Below are 21993 nucleotides of genomic sequence, written 5' to 3'. Positions count from 1 at the left end.
ATAGAACTGTGCTTTCTGTTTTTTGCCTGTGCTTTCTGGTTTTACAATACTCTTTGCTCCATAAGCAGCTGAGGCAGGGCTGGTGTTACAGGCATCTTTTATGGAAAATCCTTTCCTTAGGATTTTTTCCTCCTGAGAAGCTGAGAGACCTCAAGAACAAAATGTAAACATTGATTATCTGCTGCTCTGGAATGCAACAGGTGCATCTGTGATTGGCCCCTATTGGATGTTTGCAATTAATGGCCAATCACAGTGAGCTGGCTCAGACAGAGAGCTGAGCCACAAACCTTTGTTATCATTCTTTCCTGTTCTATTCTTAGCTAGCCTTCTGATTAAATCCTTTCTTCTGTTCTTTTAGTATAGTTTTAATGTAATATATATCATAAAATAATAAATCAAACCTTCTGAAACATGGAGTCAGATCCTCATCTCTTCCCTCATCCAAAAACCCCTGTGAACACCATCACAGGGCTGTTGTTAACACAGTTAGTGAATATCCAAGGGAAATGCTGCAGGAGCAGAGGTCCCTGGTGGCAGCTGGGCATCCTTGGCTCAGCCTGGGGATCAGCACCTTGGTTTTGAACCCTGAGGGGCTGAGGGGCTGCCTGGGAGGGTTTCTGTCCCACTCCTCAGTGTGCAGGATCCAGGGATGCTCAGGGCTCTGCCCCTGCAGCATCTCCAGTGCCCTGCAGAGCACAGGGTACCCTGGAGCTGTCGTGCCCTGGGACCCCATTTTGGGGGCTCTGGGATCTGCTGCAGGGCTGGAGTGTGCCCAGCTCTGCTGCCTGCTCACCCCTGCCAGGTCCTTCCTTTGATCTGCAGAGGCAAGGCAGGAGCTGCTGGAGAAATCCAATCAATCTTAAATATAAAATAAGTTTTGAAAAACTTCGCACTCCTTATGGCTTTGGCGCACTTAATGCAATTTTAAAACATTTTTGATTTCTGATTTCCCTGTGTGGGCTGCCTGGCTAGGTTCCAGTATGAAACATGCAGCTTTGTAACTAAGAATTCTCTAATTCAGTGTTTCTTAACACTGTTGTGAATTTAATTATATATGATGACCTGAGAACAAATGCAACCAGCATTTTCATAATTCTTTATTGCTTTAAAGATGTGAGTGTGAGCAGAGTTTTCCTCCGGGCTAGCAAGGTATTGACCATTTTTAATGAAAATAATATTTTAAAAAATTTAAAAATATTAAGGAGATGGCTGGAGTACAGCATTTCCCATCTGAGTCCTGTGCTGCTTCTGAGCTGAGGCAGTCTGAAGCTGCCTGCTGAGACTGAAATGACCCAGAGCAGGCTGGGAACACCAGGCTGAAGCAGCATCATGTGCGTCTCTGCCTTGCCATCACTCCCTGCTCCTTCCAGAAAAACGTTTCCAGGGTGTCTGCCCAAATTCAGCTGCTGCTGGCCCCACTTCAGGTCTGCTCTTACCTTAGCCAGGGCAGCTGTACAGAAAACAGAGTAAAGGCTCCAGCCCCTGCTTCTGACCAGGGGAGAAGAAATGATTTATCAGTTCGTTTTAGTCTTTGTGGCAAACTGGGCTCCAGGCACAGAGATCCTGCTGCCAGAGGACTTGCTGCAGGGACAGGCAGATCTATAAAGCACCCAGCTTTCAGGCAACAGAGCTTTTTTTGCAAGATGAAAGAATTAGCAATTCATCTCCTCATCTTTTTCAAGAGGAGGAGTTCCCTGGGTGATTTTTACCCTGCATATCCCATACTCTGGAGCTCCTTCAAAGAGACCCCCACAGATGCTCCATGCTCCTCATTTTCAGTTGCTGGCAGGAGGGATTCCAGTCTCAGTGGCCCTATTTCCTCTGGTATGCAATTTGTTACTGATAATGAATTGCTGAAATGCAGATGCTGCAGTCCCCCACTGAGCTGAAGTTCAGCTGAGTGCTCTTCCTGGCCAAGGGAGTAATCTGGAATAGCCCCTCTGGAAGGGCTGGAATGGCTGGAAAGGCTGAGCTTCTGCAGAGCCACAGGAGCACCTGGGGCTCCATCAGCTCTGCCCTCAGCTCCAAAAATCTATGGTGGTGCAGGGAGTTGATCTCTGCTCTCGCTCTCCAAGGAGGGCTGTCAGGAATGTGTGCCCTTCTTGTACCTCATGTTGTGTTGTGAGTATTTTTAAAGATGTCCTGGCAACAGTAAGAAAACCACAACAGAGACAGCAAGGAGGTTTTCCATGTTGAAGCTGTTTATTATGTTAGATAAATACACTTGCAACAAGTTTGACTTGCATCCTCTGAGTGCAGTTGCTGGTAGTATGGCACGATGATTAAAAAAGAACCAAAACTAGCAGAGGCACTTGTTGCATGCAGCTGGAATTCCTGCCAAGCCCAGTGGTGCAGCTCCTGCTGGCAGAGCCCTTCCCTGGCTCCAGCCAGAGCTGCAGGGACACTCCTGGGCTGGGAGAGCCCTGGCTCCAGGGGAAGGAGCTGGAAATGTCTGGCTTAGGCATGATGTTCAGTATTGCTTTTGGTTAAAGAGGGGTGAGGCTGTGTAATTGTAACCAGTGGAGAAAGGCAGAAATTAGAATGAATCCTACAATGTGCTGAGCTGGGATCCATCAGGATCATGGAGTCCAACTCCTGGCCTGGCACAGGACATCCCAGGAATGCCACCATGTGCCTCAGAGGGTTGTCCAAAGGCTCCTTGAACTCAGACAGGCTCGAGTCCTGTCACTGGTCACAAGAGTGAAGAGATCAATAGGTTTCCATTTTCTCTATAAAAGCAATCTCGTTGACTTTTATGTAGTCATGTATGTGAATATCCAGATTTTTATAAGGACATTTTCTGTCAACAGAAGGATGGACTGGACAGGCTATGCCAGGAGGACAAGTACCTTTTTATTAGAAAACAAAGCTACCCAGAGGGGTCTTTTCATTAGGATTTTCAGGAGAATCCATTAAATGGTTTGTTCAGCTGGACAAAGAGAGAAAAAAGTGGCAACCATCCCTGCAAAGCAAATTTGTCAATTTGCTTCCTCAGCATTTGTAACCCTCCATTCTCAGGCAGGCTTTGCTCCTCCAAGGCCTGTGTGCTCCTGTCCCTGGCCAGGAACATGCCACAGCACTGACCCTGGCTCTGTAGGTGGGCAGCCTGCTCAGAGGATTAAACTTGAGCACCTGAATAAGTCCTTAGCTGAACTGGGGCTTGTCAGTGACATGTGCCAGTGCCAGAGTCCTGCATGCAGATCAACCCCAAGGGGAATATTGGCACGGAGAGATGTGAGGACAAGCTCTGTCCTTGCTCTGCACCAGCTGTGAGCTCAGCCAGGTGACCTGCACACTGAAAGTGTCCCTAGCCTGGACGTAATTTTGTTATTTTGCTTATTTTGTAAATAGGCCCACTAGAGGGATACAAGATTTAATGACAAAAACAGTTTCCAAACTTTAGCCCAGGGAACAGAAGTTGTTCTTTGAGCTGAGACATCCATTCCTATGGCACAGATAGACTTGCCTATAAGTAAGAGAGAGAACTGTGGGTTTGCTCCAAGTACGATGAACATTAAACTTTCAAGCCCGAAAAAGTGCTCAGTTACTGATGATTACCTGGCTAGCAGAAGCTGAGGCTAAACAGCAGCCTGAGGAGCAATCTGCAGTGGGTGGTGGAAGCAGTGGAGGTCTCTTGTAGAGGACACCAGGAGGAAAGCTAATCTTTGCATTCCCTGCCTCAGGAAAGGGATCTCCTACAACGGAGATCAGCAGAAATTGTGTGGTTCAAAAGATCCATGCAGAGGTCTCCATATGCCTGATAGCCTGCTGTTTTGGGATCTCTGGATTTGCAGTGTTGAGCACCTTACATCCTCAGAAACCAGTGGGCTGTGTAAAAAAGCCAGGTGCCATTTGGCTTGGCCCAAAATTCTGCAATGAGAGTGCAAATGGGGGTCTGGACAAGTGCTCTGCCTGGGTAACAAGACCCAGACCTTCCCTGTTGGCTTTAGCAGGAGGAGCTGTGAGTAAGAACCTCATTTCTGTGTCTCTATCTAAGGCTCTCCAGGTGCTTTCTGGTATTGTTAGACGGACAAAATGAAGTGTGACAAGATGAAATTGTTACACCCATTTCACTGATGAGTAGACTGAGGCACATAAAAGTTGATTTGTGTGATTATCAAACAAATCTGTCAGAGCTAGAGCAGTGCCTTACAAAGTCTGTGTCCCAATTTTCTTGCCACAGCCTTTGCTTCCACCTTTCCCACCCACTGTGAGGGGTCCCATGGCACAAACCTGGGGGTCAGGTGGGATGGTGAGGAGGGGAAATGAAGAAATGCCTTTCTTGGAGTTTTGTGCTTTCAAGGCTTTTTTGCTCATGGTGCTTGCAGGACCTGCTCTGAATTGCTTCCTTTCAATCCCATAAGTTGAACACTTAGTAACAAAAGAAAAGGCAAGCATGATCAAACCTTAGAATTTGAGGAATTGAGAACTTTGGAATGCTGCAGTCTCACTCTTCAAAGGTAAAAAATAAATTTCCAGAGCTCCCATGTTCTACTTTCTTGCATAATGGCTGTCTTAATGAGTTGAGAGAAGGAAATGTACCTTACAAATTTGTGGGGAAAAAAAAATCTTCCTTTGAAGAAGCTGAATTTCTCCGAGGTAGAATGCTTATTATTGTGTGTGCCTGTAAATGTTATGCTGAGGAGTCTGAATGACAAAGCTGGGAGAAAAGTCTCTCTGCTTATTGTCCTTGTCATTCTAGTCCTGTCTCATCCCACTGAAGTACACCTGGAGCAAAAGAAGGGTGAAATTGCATGTGGAATCACTCTTTGAAAACCACAGCAGGTTTTATGTAGTTCACACCAGCAGTGTCCAGGCTCTGCTCCAGGGATTTTTGGTGCCTACCAAGCCCAAAATCAGTGGCCTGACTAATCCAAGGGCCCATGACAGAGGAAATGGCTGTTTTTGCATGACTAGGACAGAGCAAGGTGGTACTGTGGGGTCTACAGCAGCCCAGGACCCCCAAATCTGAGTGCCTCAGTATCCTGGTCATTGGAATTATGGCTGCAGTGGGGTGGGGAGAGCAAGTGCAGGATCAGAGACAAGAAAAAACCTGCTTGTAAAATTCTACTTAGCCAGAGGTACTCCAGCACTTCTATTCAGTGATGCTCTGGTGTATGAAACCTGGGCCTTTCCTAAAATGCACCCATAGTGACTGAGGAAGCAATCAATATTTGAAGCAATCAGTTTCCAGGAAAGACTGGAAGAAGAAGAATACTCTTGTTGCTTTTTCATGGCATTGATGGGTTGCTTTTTCATGGCATTACCCTGGGTTTGTGGGTGATATTGGGGTTGGGACAAACTGTGCTAGACCAAGAGTTACATCAGGAAAATCTGGAGAATCTTGTGCTACTTGAGTTAAAATGTAAAATAAGAGACAACTGTAAAATAAGAGTTGCTGCATAGTAGTAAACTCCGCTGCCAGAATGGCTTGCTGATACCTCGACCTGCTGAGCACAAATAACTTTACACGGTGTGCTCTTGGAGACATCGCCTTTGCCCTGCACATCTGGGGATGGCTGTGGGGGGCACAAGGAGCAGGGCACCCCTGGCTCTGCCTGGGAGCCCCGTCAGTCATCGAGGTGCTGCTCCTCCCACGTGGACGTGGGGATGGCGCTGTAGGGGTCCATGATGACTTTGGCACAGCGGATGATCATGACAATCAGGAAGAGGCAGAGGAACACGAAGCAGGCCAGCGTCAGCCCCTTGTCCACGTCGACGTACACGGGCTCTGGGGTGGGCACCTCCATGGCTGGGGCCGCTCCTCAGCCCAGCTGGAGTTTGCTCCTAACATCATCGAGCTCCTGCAAAACAAACAGGGTGTCAGGCATGAGGGACTGCTGGGGAAAATCAGGGGCTGTGCCATGATGGGGTCTCTGGTGTCGAGGTGACGCCGAGATGTTGAAAGTCTCTTTTTCCCAGCCCTGAGACTGAAGAAGAGGACAGAATTCCTTGGCTCTGGTTCTCAAGCTTGTTTATTATTTTTTATCTCTAACATTCTTTCTCTGATCTGCTGAGGTCTGCCCGCAGCATTGGTTCATGGCCTTGGGGTGGTGCTATCTTTTTATACTAAAATCTACATGTACTTTATTTACAATAATTTTCCAATACCTATCACCTATGTTAGACAGTCTGTCTCTACTCTAAACCAATCTAAAAGTGCCGCCATCACAGCAGAAGATGGAGGCTAAGAAGAAGAAAGAGAAGGACAGGACATGCCCAGATTCCTCCATCTTGCCTCTTGAACCCCCATTCTAAAAACTCCAAAATTCTATTTTTCACCCTGTGATAAATTCACCATCATTCTATTCAAACTCTTGTGGCTTGTAACTCCTCACACAAAGCTGGTAATTGTTTCTATGAGTTAAAATTAAAGGCAAAGGTGTTTTTGACTCCGTGCCAAGGTCTCTGTGCCCCTGCCAGGGTCCTGAGTCCTCCAGGGCAGTCAGAGCAATGTCCTGGGTTCTGACAGTACCAGACACAGGTACTTTTTACAGGTCTACTAAATTCTTGCAGGGAATTAAACCCAGTGGAAATGATGTAGCTCAGCTGAATGAGAGCTGTGAGAAGAAGAAACCTCATCTCCACCTTAATTTGGCCCACAAATGCTTCTTGCTGAAATATTAGACACTAAAAAGAGATGTTAACAAAGAAAAGAGAGGCAATAGTGAATGAGCCCTATTTGCTTGAAATATCATCTCCTAAAAGAGGCACAGACACTGTTCTTGTCTCAGCATTTCCTAATCATAAAAACATTTCCATTCCTCTGCTAGTGTGAAAGATCAGACAAATGGCAGAGCAGACTGTTTCTATTCCAATTTTCCTCTCTGTCCAAACATTCTCTGTCTCTCACTGGCACAAAGCAAAGTGAAAATTATGCATACTTATTTTCCATAATCTTTTAATCTCTGCTACTCAAGGTTCTCCAGGCAGTAGAAGATTTTTTTTAGGAGCAATATAATTTTTAAGTGGATGTTTTATCAACCAGAGAGGTACAGGTGATTATGTGATTAGAACAAGAATTATCTTATTCACTGCAGATGTCTGCATAGCTGAAGGTCTCTCTGGCCTCCTCACCTGAATCCAAAACTAAAATGACTTCAGCAGTGATGGAATCCCTCTGAAAGTTTGATTCTGGACAGCTCACCAGCTGATAACACAAACTGCTTTGCACAGTTGTGCTGAAGGAGAGGAGCTGACCTTACACAGAATTGAGTCACTGCCCAGGGATGGGGAAACTTTCTCCTGACATCCATGTTTGGCCAAGGTGGGAGGGAGAAGTGCTGGGGATTACAGTGTAGAGGATCAGGAATGTGGAATGCCTCTTCAGCAAACAAAACAACAAAATCATTCACATCACATGCAATCATCATTGATTGAGAGCAATCCTTGCTTTAACTGGAGAGGAGAGATGGGAACAAGAAGATATTGAGAGGATTTGGGGTATCAAACAGCCCAGCTGCTTTCTGTTACTCCATTACCACAGTGAGGAAATCCCAGCTTTTATTCCACAGCCAGGTTTGCCTGGTTGTGTTTGCAGTGAGCTGCTCCTGCAGCATCGTGCTGTGCAGTGGTGCCTCACATCTGGCTGCAGCTCTGCTCCTGCAGCTGCCCTGGGTGTCCCAGGCACTCCTTATCTCCTGAGCCCTGCCAATCTTCCTCAGGGTCAGCTGAAGACCTTTATTTTTCAAGCTCACAGTTTCTTCCATCTCATAATTAGCTCCTTTTCAGGTGGTTTTCCAGCCTCACAACCTCCTAGATCCCACAAGGCAAATACAAATCAGCTGGGCTCTTGAGTCTATTTTAAGCACAAGGATGTCAGATTTTTTTTAATTTCCTGAAAGCACAGAAATTACTGTGACAACCAGGGAAATGAAAGAAGCTGATGACACAAAGTGAATGAAACCAAGCAAACATCTCATGAGCTCATGTATTTACCAGCCACATCCTTAGGAGCTCATGAAGAAATCTCTGAGGACTGAGGTCAGGCTTGTAATGCTCACCTTGCTGGTCAGGGGTCTAATATTCCCCACAGACTCTGCTACCACTCTATTTCCCCAGCCAAGAGATCTTACATTGCAGTTTATAACTTCATTTGATGAGAAAAAGGTTTGTCAGCAAAGCTGAGTATTAAATATGAATACTTTATGAATACAAAAGAAAAAAAATGTTATCAAAACTGCAAATGTATCCCAGTCTTTTCCTGCAGTGCTCTTGTGAAATTCCAACAAGGATGGCTGTAGTTTTTAATTTTTTTCCCCCTTCTGACATTCTATTGTACCATGTGGGATTATTTCACCTTAATTTACCTCCTGCAGAATAGCAGAACTACCTGGTAATATCCATCAGTCCTGATCTTGGAGGGAAAACTGCATTTTCCCTTTGGAAAGATGAATAATTTAGTCAGAAAATGATCAGAGGTTTCAAGTAGAGATCTATTCCCTTGGAGATTTTTCTCTTCAAAATGGCATTGCTCAATCTCATAGAAGTCTGGTTTAAGTGATGCATCCCTCTGCCTGGAGGATGTTTCTCTTCTGCTGGAAGGGACAAGCACATTTGGGAAGGATAGCCAGGCTTTAGCAGGCTTTACCCAGAGAGCAGAGTGAAAGGCTGTGGCACCTGAGCTGTAGTTTGCACAGTAAATTACAGTGACAGCTTCAACCTAATGATTCCAGGTTTATATTGATCTGTTTTGACAAAAGTAGACATTTTCGGTGGGACTAGAAATATTTTTTTCCAAGAAAGCTGAATTCTGAGGTGTATAAATCATGTTTTTGGTCTCTCCCTTTGGTTCCCCCACAAACTCAGTAATGTTTTGATGCTGAGCACTATTCTGCATGCAGTTACTGCTGATGGGCAATGTGTTTCTTGGATCTGGCTTTGGCTGTCCTCACTCTCAGCCTGGCTGCTCACCTGCCTATGTCAGAGTGGAGCCCCCTCTGCAGGTCTGGCCCATCAAGGGGTTCATGTGAGCTGTGGGAGGTTGGTGCCAGCAGGCTTTGGTGCTGTTTGTGAGCCATGGGAGGTTGGTGCCAGCAGGCTTTGGTGCTGTTCCATGCTGTTCCTGCAGGCCTGGCAGGGCAAGAGCCCTTGGTGCTGAGCAGAGCTGGTGCTGGAATGGGGTTGTGCCTGGGAGATTAATTTATTGTGGCTGGAACTCACTGCTGTTCTACATCAGGCAAGAGACAGTCCACAAATGCAAAAGTAGATGTATTCACAAATGCAAGAAATGCCAAATAGTCCCCAAATTAAAAAAAAAAAAAAAAAAAAAAAAGTGTTCACCAGGACTATTTCCTCTTGGGGAAGTCCAGCTCCCAAAAATCCCATGGGCTTGCTGTGTCCTGCTGTCTGCCAGCTCCTTGTGCTTCTCCATCCCTGTAAGAGCTGCACAACTGATCCTGTTTAATTCCCATTTCCTTGGCCAGGGCCTGCACTGCCCTTCCTCACTCCCCTGGTGCCCAGCAGCACATCCAGCTCTGGAGAGGCTGTGGAAGTGAATCCCAGGAGGAAACAAACGAATTCCATGCTGGATGCTCTGCCTGCACCCCCTGCCCTCCATCCCAGCCCTGGGATGCGCTGTGCAGGTGAGCTGAGGGGTTTTGCAGTTGGTTTTTCTCGGTCTGGTGTGTGAAATCCATCAGTGCTGTTGAAATTAGCTCTCTCTCCAGCTACAGACTGCTTGGCTGGATGTTTTGCTCTTGTTTGCTAGCAGGGTTGATGTTGACACATTGTGTGTTGGGAGAGGAAAAGTCAGCAGAAACAATTATAAAGTTTCACACTTGATTGATCAAATTTTCTCTGAATAGCTGAATTGTAGAAAATTACATTTTTTCCCCAGCTTGACAGCAATAAGCTGTAGAATTGTGGTTTTTTAATATTCTTCAGATTTGTTGAAAATGTGATTAGGTCTAAACAAAGAAACAATCCCTGGTTCCAATTTGGCAATTTAGCCATCCTGAATGTGTCTTCCTGCAAACCCCTGGGTGTTTCAGTGCAGTCTCTCCCCCTGTGACCTCTCTGGGAGCTGGTGTGTGCCCCAGGCAGGCCCAGCCAGGGATGGAGCTGTGCTGGGTGAGGAATTCAGCACCAAGAGTGGCTCTGTGCCCAGCAGCAGGCAGCAGCTGTGTCCCTTCAGAGGGGTTGGCATCCTCGAGGTTTGGTGCCCTGCTCCTCGGCTTATTTCTGTGTTCCTGTTCAGTCCCTGGAGCTGGGTCAGGGATCAGGAGCCCTTTACCTCACTGAGGACTCCATGCTGAGCATTTGGTCTTTGCTGGTTGTTTTGTTTCCCAGTGTCCTTTTCATGAGGGATTGCCACAGAAGAGAGATTATATTTAATTTTTATGACCTAATGCAGGGTGCTGGCACCCTCCTTAGTGTTCCAGCTCTGTCACAGGCTCTCTGTAACATTTGTGCTCATCAGTGTGCCTGAGTTTTGCAATCAGTCCTACCTATGCAAGATACTTTAAAATACATGTTTTTGGGGGTTTTTTTCCTGAGCTGACATTCATGGCACTGTCACTTTAAATATAAACTAGTAATGAACCACATACATTGCAGAGAGCTGGTTAATCATGTTTCAACTCATCTCAACCCTTAGGAGTTGTTATAAAACCGTGTCTGGTTCCGGTTTGTTGTTTCTCTGGGGAGGGTTTGGTTTTTTTCTTTCTATACTCCTTTCCCAAAACAGCAGAGGCAAAGGGAGGGAAGAGAAATGATTTCATGTATGAAGCAAATTTCATGTATGAAGCAGATCCATACCTTCCAGACCTGGGCAGGAAGCCTGTCACATCCCAGCAGAGCAGCATTGTGCAGATGAAATCCTCCCTGCAGTCATATTTCAAAAGTTTCCTCGGTCGGTGGCGCTTGAGCGGCGTCCGGGCTCTGCTCGGCTTCGCCTCCAGCCAGACCTGGAAGCAGAAGCTGCTCTCACCGGGGTGCTCTGCAAAAAAAGAATAATTGACAATTGCTCCTCACGGGATGGGGCGGGACAGACTCGGTCAGAGCTTGGGAACAGCTCCAGAGCCACTCGTGCCCAGAGTGGATTCACTGTCACACATTCCCTGCAAGAACGTTTGTGAGAGGAAAAGCAATGTGCAAGCCTGAGGTCATCTCCATATTTGTCCTTAAACAAGCAGAAAATCTTATTTTTAAATCACAGTGAAAGATCAGCCAGGTTTGAATTGATCCTGCTCAGGAGTCTGCATATTTATTTAGGGCTTGGATGGCTTGTTTAAAGAAAACTGCTTGATTTATCTGAACTGATACAGGAAGACTTAAAAACTATTAATTACTTAGTCTGTCAGTCTGTCTGGTTTGGGATAATATTCTTTTTTCTGGCACACAAAATAGCTTCAGGCAGCAAAGCTTGCTGGGTCACAAACTTGGCTTTTTGCACATGGTTGTGGACAGGAGTTCCAAGGTGTAGGATGGGAAAGCTGAGAAGAACAAGGCAAAAGATGAGCCCCAAACCCTTGAGAGGGGACTCAGCAGGACAGGGGGTGCTCAGGCAGGGACTGGAGGTGAGTGGCCAGGAGGGAAGGTGAGATGCTTCTCCAGAGGGGTGCTGTGTGTGTTTGTCAAACAAAGTCACCTTCAATTTGAAGCTCAAATCTCTACAGGCATAGCCTGGACACTTGATCATACTCTAATATTCTTAACAATCTAGGTTTGATTAAAAACTCACTGTCTCTGAGCACAGGAGTCAAATGCTGTGGATAGATACAGACAGATGAGCTTCTTGCTTCACCCAGAGAGCAATAATGTGACCGTTAGCTTAGTCCAAAAATTAATTGTCCTTTTATACTTACAATTCTTTCAGCAGAAAATCAATACTTCATTTCAGGAACTCTGCCTTCCTAAAAGTAAGATTTTTCCTGTGTAGCTGAAGGAAGGTTTAATCTTTGTTTTTAACTCACTGTTTGGTATTTTGTTTTGGTCGTTGAACTGTTTTATTTCTTGCTTTACATAATGACTTTAAATCTTTATGCTTAGCTTAGTTTATACAAACTCCTTTATTCAATCTAGCCCTCAGTGTGGGTCAAGACACAAATAATCTTCTCTCTACACACTTGCTTTTAGCCAGCTGTAAATCACTGGATGCCAGTATTCCATCAGAAGACTAAAGACATCATTTGCAAGAGCCCAAAAGTTGAAAACGAATAAACACATAAATCAATCTGGGGAAAGTTTTAAAAGTTGCTGTTGCACAAATGTTTCCTTCCCACATAGCCCCAGGGCAAGTATAACATTAATCTTCATTGAGAAAAAGATGCAGCATACACTTAAAGTAACTGTGGGCTGCTTATAATTTGAGGGCATCCTAAATCAAATAATCATTTCAAGGAGCATGTGGAATTGCTCATTAACAAAAGATTAAAACACAGAGGGCTATGCTTGGGAAGAAGTTGCTGTTCAGAACTAATGAGTGAACTGAGGGACAGCTGGGACCTGGGTAAAAAGTATTTCCAGCCTCCCAAAGCTCAACTTTTGTGAGAAATCCTTGATTAAACTTTGCTGAGGTGAGAACATCTGGGAGTCTTTCTCAGAGGCTGGAAGTGGTCATTCAGAGGTGAAAAAGAGGAGTAGGATCAGTGATGGACTCTCTATGGGTTGTTGGCTGGACACAAGAGTCAGAAGTGAATAGGACTCAAGTGCCATTATCAAGGGCAGGCAATGCAGGAGGATGTGATGATGTTGTCTTTGTATCAGTTGCTTTTCAATCCACAGGGGAGCAGGAGGAGAAGGAAAATCCAGAGCTCCCTCAGACCCCAGCCCAGGGACTGTGCCTCCCCTCCCTGGCACTGATCCCTGGGGAAGGGAGCTCTGGGACTGCTGTGACAGCTGCAGGGACATTCCTTTGGGTAGGAGTGATGGGGGTAGGATGGTGGCGATGGACAGAGACCAGAGATCTCTGCAGCCAGGTTGTGGAATTTGGGGTTTATTGCAAAGGGCCTGGGTGCAGGACCCTGCTGGAATTTGGGGTTTATTGCAAAGGGCCTGGGTGCAGGGCCCTGCTGGGATTTGGGGTTTATTGCAAAGGGCCTGGGTGCAGGGCCCTGCTGGCAGCTGCAGCCACAGCTCAGAGCAGGCCCCAAAGAGGGAGAGAGAGGCAAAAAGACTGGTTATAGAGAATTAGAATATTCAGCACAGAAGAAGATTTATGGTATTGTAACAGGAACCTCACTCTCTTATCCCCTTTACCCCACTCTTGCCTGATTTCTCTTTACCAATCTAGTACAAGATACAAATCCTATAGCATTTCCATACAGCCTATAAGAATCACTACATTACCATACTGTGTTATATTTTAAACCCTAAAAACTCCTCTTTGGGCCCCTTCTGCCAAGCTGGCAGGGTCTGCTCTGACCCTTGGAACTGTCTGCAAGCAGAGGGTGTTGTTCCATCAAAAGGGGATTGCCTTCAGTGACCACACCATTGTTTTCCTGTTGTTCAGAAACTGAGGTATCTCAAAGCTTGCTTTCATTTCAATCTCACTTATGGTTTCCATATTCTCAACATCTTTTGCCAGACATTCATATTTATAAGGCTTTCCTGTTTCATCTTCCTCAACACCTTTGGTCCCCAGTTTGTGTTTTTGCTGTGGTGGGAAAGCTGCAGGGATTGTACAATGTGGTCCAGCCCATCCTTGCAGTGCTGGCTTCCACCCTGGGGCTGTTGGGATCATTGATTCATCCTTTAGGATATAATGCCCAGAAAATGCAAAGCAATACCTGGGATATGAGAAGTCTAGATGAGCTTGAGAAGGAATATCTGTCTGAGCAGGACCATCCTTCATTCCCTGTGTGTTTTGATAAGGGGGCTGAAGCTGCTTTCCTTATCACTGCTGTGATGCACTCAGTGCATCCCCTTTCATCAAGGCAAGAGGCAAATGTAAAGGAGTCTGAGAGAAGCAAATGGATTAGGCTTTCAAGCCAAGTCCTGTAAAGTCTGAATAGATATGATATAAACTCATTTTAATGGAGTATCTGCTTTTTAAACTCTGCTGTTTAAATCCTCTGAGAGGAGACAAACATGCCTGTTGGTCCTGGCAGCTATTTTATAAATTAAACAATGACTGTTAGCCAGGAGAATTGTAAGCAAAGCTATGGAGAAATTTTTCACTGCAGTAAAGCTGACAAGGAGGAAAAATGACCCATATTTTTCTGTGCTACTCTGATTTTTTATTATTTTTAATTTTTTTTGCAAAAACAAAAGGCTCTCTCAAGCTGATTTATTATTTTATAATATACATTATATTAAAAGAAAATGATATATTAAAACTATACTAAAAGAATAGAAGAAAGGATTTCATCAGAGGGCTGGCAAAGAATAGAAAAGAATGGAATGATAATAAAATCTTGTAGCTGACCAGAGAGTCTGAGCCAGCTGACTGTGATTGGCCATTAATTGAAAACAACCACATGAGACCAATCAAAGCTGCACTTGTTGCATTCCACAGCAGCAGATAACCATTGTTTATATTTCATTTCTGGGGCCTCTCAGCTTCTCAGGAGAAAAAATCCTAAGGAGAGGATTTTTCATAAAATACATCTGTGACAAATTGCAAAGGACTCTTAAAGACTGGATGAATCAGCCTGAGCTGTAGTAGAAATATGGACCTGACTGCAAAGCAGGACATGGGGATTAACACTGCCAGCCTCCCTTGCCAGGGCCCTGGGCAGAAATGGAGCCCCAGGAGCAGCCCCAGAGCCCAGAAATGGTGCTGGGTCCTTACCTGGTGAGAAACCCTCAGAAAACAATGGCAAAACCAGCCCTGCTTACATAGACTTGAGGAATAGGAGGAAAGAATAACTGAAGATCTGAAATGAAAATTTGGGGGCCCCAGGTGATCTAGATGAGTTTGGGTTAGGGCTGTTCCAGGGAGCAGAGCCTTGTGCTGCATGGGACACCCACAGCAGCTTCTCTCCATCTCCAGCTGGAAAACCAGAATTGTTGCAGCACGTTATCTAATTCCAGCTCTAATTTGCCAACAGGAGAAGCAGCAGTATCATTACTAGTTTTTCCCTGTTTCCTTTTCTCAAGGGGACAGTTTTTCTCCTGCTACTATAAGAACAGGGAGAGTCAAAGTTGGCCTGTTTTCAGAGGCACTGAGTGCCTCCAGCACCATCTGGAACCAGTGTGAGCAGCCAAACAGCTCAACAGCACAGAAAATCTTCCTCTTCTCAGATCCCCCTCCCTTTCTGCACAGCTCTGCACATGAACACTGCACAAAAGATTTTTTCTGAGGAGGATCCAGTTGGCACCCACATAAACTGTGTTTTCTACTGTCTCCCAGCAGGGATGGATTGCATCTTCCTTCAGAGAGAGGCCAGATGATTTTTTATTACAAATGAACCAAAACCTTGAGTCAGGACATGCATTACATTTTCCATGACAGCCCAGGCTGGAGTGAAGGATCCTGATGAGAATTTAAGGATAATTGAGCTCAGGTCTATAGCTCTGTAGGTAGGTAACAAATATAGCAGCCTCCAAATTTGGCATGTCACCAGGGAGGCTGGGTGAAAGGATAAATGGCCCATTGCTGAGATGAGTGAGGATCAGGCAGGATCTTAACCCAGCTGTTCATGGTCTCTGTCTCTTGTCCTTCCCAGGACATGTGGGCAATTTCTGCTGCAGTAAATCAGATCTGTCCAAGGCTGGGTTTTGGCATCAAGGCTGGCTGGTGGAGCTGCCTGTGCAAATGGGCAAAATTTTTATCAGTGGCTGTTGTGTTAGGGTAAGGAGCAATGGTTTTAAACTAAACCAGGTTCTATTTAGATCTGATATAAGGAAGAACATATTTACAAGGAATGTGGTAAAACACTGCAGGGTAGTGGACGCCCCATCTCTGGAAATATTCAAGGTAAGGTTGAACAGGGCTCTGAACAACTTGATCTCATTCCAGATCTCCCAACTCATTGCAGGGGGCTTGGAGCTTTATGATCTATAAAGGTCCCTTCCAACCCCAACCATTCTGTGATTCTATGAAATCCTGCTAAACTTGGCCTCTGTGACAGATTGTTATGTTACAATGTGGTTTTAGAGGGATGACAAGTTAAACTTGTAAACTTTGAGTATCTCTTGGTTGCAGAATGTATTTATTAGAAGTGCCAGATGGATGGGTATAAAATTTGTGTTGAATCAAAGACAGGGAACAGTCAAAATGATCTCCCAGGTGAAACCCTGGGCCTGTTTCTGACTGGGCTTTGGTGGCAGGAGGTGGGCAGAGCACCAATTTAGTGAACACCAGCACAGCCTGACATTGAAGGCTGTCCAAGCAGTGAAAAGCCACCCCATGATTATCACCCTGGTTGTCATTCTCATTTCTGGGACATTTCCCTGGACCCCCTTTAGCTGAATCCTCGGGTACCCATACTCATGCCATACCCATGCTTCCCTGCAGCAGTTCTGATCCATGCTAGTGATGACTTTGGCCATAGCTTTGTTTGTGCTCAGGGTTTTGGGGGTGACTGGTGCTTTTTCATTCCCTCCTTCCCTCTCATCCCAACCTGTATTGAAGATATTCCCAAGCATAACCCATGGCCTGAGTGCTACCTGTGTTTCTCCATGGGTTTTTCTGATCATGTACTCATGTGCATTCTCTCAGTATATGTGCAGCATTTTCATCACATCAAGAAGGGTCCTTTCTCAGCTGGAAGCTCATTGACTTTTCTATAAAACTTGTAGTCAGAAACACTCTTTAATTAAGACTGTACAGAAAAGCGCTTTGATTCCAGACGTGTGTTACAGCCTGATGTTTTTTCCTCTGTCACTGCTGCAGATTACTGGCAGTGTAGTCCTTGATTAAAAAGATTGTGGGCAATTACATCCCATCTCCACATCTTCAGCTGGATCAGTAGCTTGTCAGTGGGTCACTGGGAATCAGGCTGCCAGAACCTTTGCACATGTTCAATTTATAAAGGACTGGCTTTGGCACAGCCCCCAGCAGCCCCAGACAGCCAACACCTTATTAATGCACCATTAGCCACAAGGAACATTTTCAAGTGAACTTAATGTACAGGGAGCTAGGAGGGCTTGCCTGGACTGACTCAGCAGTTTGGAAAGTCTTTTCTCCCTTGCAGGGATCACACTGACTTCTCAATGTGCCCAGATGTCCCAAACTTAAGTGCTCCTTTAGCCCTTGTTGTAATTTTTTATTTTGTGTTTTGTGGACTGGGATCACTGTGGATTGAAAGCAGAGAAAGTGGGCAGAAGAATGGATGCCTGCCCCAAGGGAGTTCTCTTTAGGATAACTAAAATGATCAAAGGGATGATCAGTTCCTTTATAAGTGTCTGAAGAAGATGGGGGAAAGATGGCTGAGGAATCATGTTTGAGCTATACAAAAATCACAGATCAGGAGAGTGGGAAAATTGTTTCCTCCCTTTAAAAAAAAATCAATCACCAGTTTTCAAAACAGGTAATTGGGGGCATTCAGTGAACTGGTAGACAACCAGCTGGTTATAGAAAAAAGGATTTCTTTATTCAGCAGGTAGTGACTTCCCAAAACTTGCTACACAGAGGGTTGCAGACAGCACCAGCAGGCTTTTTTAACTGGATGAATTAGAGACAGCAGGCCCAGAAACAAACCTTAAAACCACTAATCAGGAGTGTTCCCTGTGACTTCCTAAAGGAGCAGTTGTGGGTGCTGGAGGATGTGCTGCCAAATGTGACACAGATTCCCCAAACAGCACCTCTCTTCAGACCTCTGGTCTACCCCATAACAGGTTTCCTATATTCTTATTTCTTGGGTTACCAATGCTTTTGGGCAGCCTCTGGAAAGCCCCTTTAAGAGAAAAGATATTTAAGATCTGATCCAATTTCAGCTTCAATCTCTATTTGTATCTGTAAGTAATACAGCTCTAATACTTTTAAAACCAGGCACTGATCTTTGCTTCTAGTTTAACTCTGTCTCTTCATATTTACTGAATATATTTATATTCAGTGCAATAATGAGATTCCTCAAAAGCTCTTCATGCATGAAAAGAAACTAAACTCAAACAGCTCAGTCCTATGAATAATAAGGTGAGATGTGTCCCAGTGGGTCTCTGCCTGTCCATGGCTGCTATTTCTTTATTGTCACAAGATTGTTTTATGCCCATGTTCTTGGAAGTTAAATTAATTGCAAATGCAGGCAATGGAGAGTTGCTTTGCAGTGCAGGTGACTTTGGGCCAGAAGCAAGAATACATCTAACACACAGCAACTCCATCCCACATCTGTGAGTGCTGAGGAAGAGACAATTACCTCTGAGCACCCTCTCACCAGACACACACGGAGCATCCGGCCCATGATCCCTAAAACTGTGCAGGGAGCACAACACAATGACACCAGTAGGGTTAACTACATTTCCCTACCTCATTTGGTGTACTTCTGTGTGAATATTTATCTTAAGACAGGAGCTAACAGGACTGCAGTGATGACTCAATACAGAACTAGATTTTTCTAAAGCAAATTTTTATATACGTGCAAATTCAGATCCAAAACTGTTTAGTTTTGGTTTTGGGGTTTTTTTTAACTAAGTATTCTTTGTTTCTCCTTGGACTGTTTTCCCTGCAAGGTCTTCTAGATGATTCTGGTGCTGAGCCTCATCGTAGGGAATGGCTCCAGATCTCCCACAGGCTCAATGTGCTGCAGCCGAGCCTGGAGCATCTGGAAGGGCAGGACACTGAGCTCAAAGGCAGCCCTTGCTTTTCGGCTGCTGGTGCTGTTCCATCAGGGCTGTGCTCAGAAGCTGCTCCTGCTCATGTGCCAGCAGCAGTCAGGGCTCTCAAGGCAGGGGTTTGATTGAGAAGGGGGGAGTGAAGTGGCAGAAGGAGATTTATAACTCCATCATGGGTCAGCATAGAAGGCAAACAAGGACAACTGGTTTTGCCCAGTTCTGCTCTGTTTCTGATTCACTGAAAAAAAAACCCCTCAGATCTTGTCCCACGTCACTGCAGATTAACACAAAGAATTATCTGGATGCTGTGGCTGGGGAAAAGTGGTTCCCTCTATACTAAAATGCACGTTCTCTTTTGGGTGCAGCCTCTGTGTAGGTACAGCCTGAGGTGTGTGAGATGCTCAGGGTTTGTGTAGGGGCTGCTAACACAGTCTCAGAGACTGTCTATGGCTGGACAAGGCAAGGGACCATGTTTTGTTTCAAGTTGTCTGTTTAAGGCAGGATTGTTCAAGCCACCTGTAACAGCAAAGCACAAACCTCAATTCTAGCTGAGTTAAGGAGTCAACCCTTACAAAGGAAGGCAAATAACATCTTATTGCTTCTATTTTTCTGAATTACTGAAACTTATTATTAGCTGAGAAGATGTTAAGCAAAGATACAAGGGAGCTCTTTCACCAGCAGAAACCTCCAACATTGCCCCCAGTCTGTAAGTCTGGGCTCTGCCTTCTCTCTGTCTGCCCTGCAAAGTGAACTTTGCAAATGGAGACAATGAAATGGAGATTTCCTCCAGCACCTCTGTCCATGCGCTGACTCCCCCAGCTGCACCCTCAGCTCTGAGGGGCAGCAATGGGAAGCAGCTGAGAGTGCTGTAAAATTCAGTTTCTGTGAATATGCCAAGCGTCAGGGAGGGCAGTCATGTACAGGCTGGTGGGTGAGGTATTTGGGGCTGGGGATGCTCTGACACACAGCCTGGGGCATGTCCTGCCACCAAGGTCAGCAGCCCTGGAGTGACACAGGGGAAATAATGGGGCTGAGGGAACACTGCAACTGCAAACTCTTCCACAGCACTGAGATATACAGCACTCAGCTAGAAAATAGCCCTTTATGGGCATGGTAAAATAGGGCCTGCACATGGCTGGGTACCTCTCTTTGAATGACTTTCCCCTGGCAGAGAAAAATGTCTGGCTTCTATTTACATGAATGAGAGCACCCTTGAACTAAATTAGTTTTGTAAATGTTGGACAGGCAGTGGGAGGGCTGATTTCTAGAGAAATTCTTTTAATAATAAAATGCCTCATAAAAACTGCATCGACTTCAACCAGGCAGACTGTGGGCAGCTGGAAACTTCCGAGTGCTCCACTTTAACCCAGTGCTTTGGGGCTAAGCAAACACAAATGATATCAATGGTGGTAAATGCCCCTCATGAGCAGGAAAATCAAGGGCAGCACATCTGGGGGTTCAGGGCTGAGGACAGTGTGACAGTGAGTAAATTTGGTGCTGCCAAGACACCTCCATGCAGTCAGTGGGAGGTATGGGCTGGCAGCCTACACTTGGCATTGGTGACAAACACAAACTTTAGACTTCCTCCTCCTCAGCCTTTTTTATTCCATGCACTGACTCACTACTGACTTTACAGTGAGAAAGATGGGGGGTTGTGCATTGCTGGGTTCATATGGCTGAAGGCACCATCTCAGCATCTTCCAAAGCCTCCATAAAATCAGGTGTGAGAGCTAAACAGGCTCAGGAAACCCTGCTGAACTTTCTCTCTCAGGAAAGCCTCATTGCCAGAAAGATGGGAACACTGCATTCCCAAGCCAAATTGCCCTTGGAATCACTTCCCCCTCTCTGCCAGCTAATAAAACCCTAATTTTCTCAAAGGGAAGTTCAAGCAGAGTTTTGACTTTGAAAAATAAGTGCCAGCAATTATCTGCTCTTTGATATAGCCAGTTCTATTGATATGCAATATTTAATAGGAAGTGTTTAAATATTATAGTAGCAGCATAAAAAACCTGCACTTGACCACAAAGAACAGTGTCCAAATTATTCCTTTGGAATCTACTGAAGGTATAGGTTAAAGTAAGTCTTCCAGAAGTCTGACAGGCTGTCTTGTCACAACTTAAAACTTCTCCTATGAAGCAGTTTCCTGAATGCTGCCCTGGGGTGGGTTTGTTTGGTTTTTAAGTTTTTTTTCTTGATGACCTACTGCAGTGGGCACCAATTAAAGCATTTGGCAGCTTTCTCATAAATATAACCTTGAAGCTGTGGAGCAATCTCCTGGTGAAATGTGGCCAGCCTATGCATATCTGTCCATCAAATGACCCTGTAAATGCCATGGCCAGGAAGGAAAGCAGATTTAAGAAACTGGGGGTATCCTCTCCACACCCCACCTTGGTACAGAGCCCCATCAGTTTGTACTGCAGGGACTCCTCTCCTCCCCCTTCTATTTATTTCAGGTCTTCTGACAAAGCTAATTATGGCAGCAAGTGACTTGCATCAATGACATTCAGGGAACACAAGCATTTGTGGGCTTGGGAGCTCTTGAGCTTTGCCCTGTCTGCAGATTTTTCTTCTTCCAGTGCAAGTGTAATGGTTTGCTATTTATATATGTTTAGGAAAACTCCTTTGCTATACATTCACCTTTTCTACTTTACCACCAGACTTGGGTAATTAATAGCCTCAGAGACCTGCTCTGTCACAGGCAGGCACTCCAAAAACTATCTTCCCTTCTGGTTTTTTTTTTTTTTTATTATTATTTTTTATTGCTTTTCTAACCCTAAACAGCCTGAGAACTGGATCTGGGTTCTTTGCTACCTCATGAATCACCACCCAGGGAATGATTCCTCACTGGAACTTGGAGCAGCCTAATAAATCAGGAGCCAGCCCAGCTCCCACACACACCCTGGCCTTACATATGGCCTTGCTGCATTGCTCCTGGATATAAAAAGCCTCCAGGATCTGTCTCAGTCAGGAAGCAGCTGGGACTGGGAATGCAGATGAGAAGCAGACTTAATTCACTCAAGGAAAACGAGGCCAATAGAAAAGGAACATTATTTTCCTGTCTATAATTGCATTTTAAGTGCATAATAAGTAGATGATGGTAACTATGTGCTAAAGGGTCCAACTGTTCTTAATTGATTAAAATAGCTTCTGAAGGCTGTTCTGTTGTGGATTTAGCTCAACATGGTGTTATACCATTGCACCAGGAGGAGTTTGTGGTCAGCTTTGTGTCTCTTCTGTGGCTCAGAGGGTTCAGAGAGCATCACTGGGCACTGAGAGTCACTGCCTCTGTCCCACTGACCTCAACAGAGGGGCAGCTGCCATGTAGCAGCACCAAAA

General features: G+C 45.2%; 1 protein-coding gene across 1 annotated transcript in view; it reads right to left on the bottom strand.

The window, feature by feature from the left end:
* Window positions 1-2179: 2179 nt before the first annotated feature.
* The window catches only part of CTXND1 (cortexin domain containing 1), a 35474-nt gene continuing 15660 nt past the window's right edge, over window positions 2180-21993 (bottom strand). Inside the window, exons 2-3 of the mRNA XM_064722382.1 lie at window positions 10759-10939; window positions 2180-5804 (exon numbers count right to left, since the gene is read on the bottom strand). Of these exons, the coding sequence (XP_064578452.1) occupies window positions 5571-5750 (180 nt within the window). The 5' untranslated portion in view covers window positions 5751-5804; window positions 10759-10939 and the 3' untranslated portion in view covers window positions 2180-5570. The remainder of the gene's footprint in view (window positions 5805-10758; window positions 10940-21993) is intronic.

This window comes from Zonotrichia leucophrys, chromosome 10 (assembly GCF_028769735.1).
Source record: "Zonotrichia leucophrys gambelii isolate GWCS_2022_RI chromosome 10, RI_Zleu_2.0, whole genome shotgun sequence".
NCBI lineage: Eukaryota > Metazoa > Chordata > Aves > Passeriformes > Passerellidae > Zonotrichia > Zonotrichia leucophrys.
The sequence above is the reverse complement of the archived record's forward strand: the minus strand, read 5'-3'. Positions and strand labels throughout refer to the sequence as shown.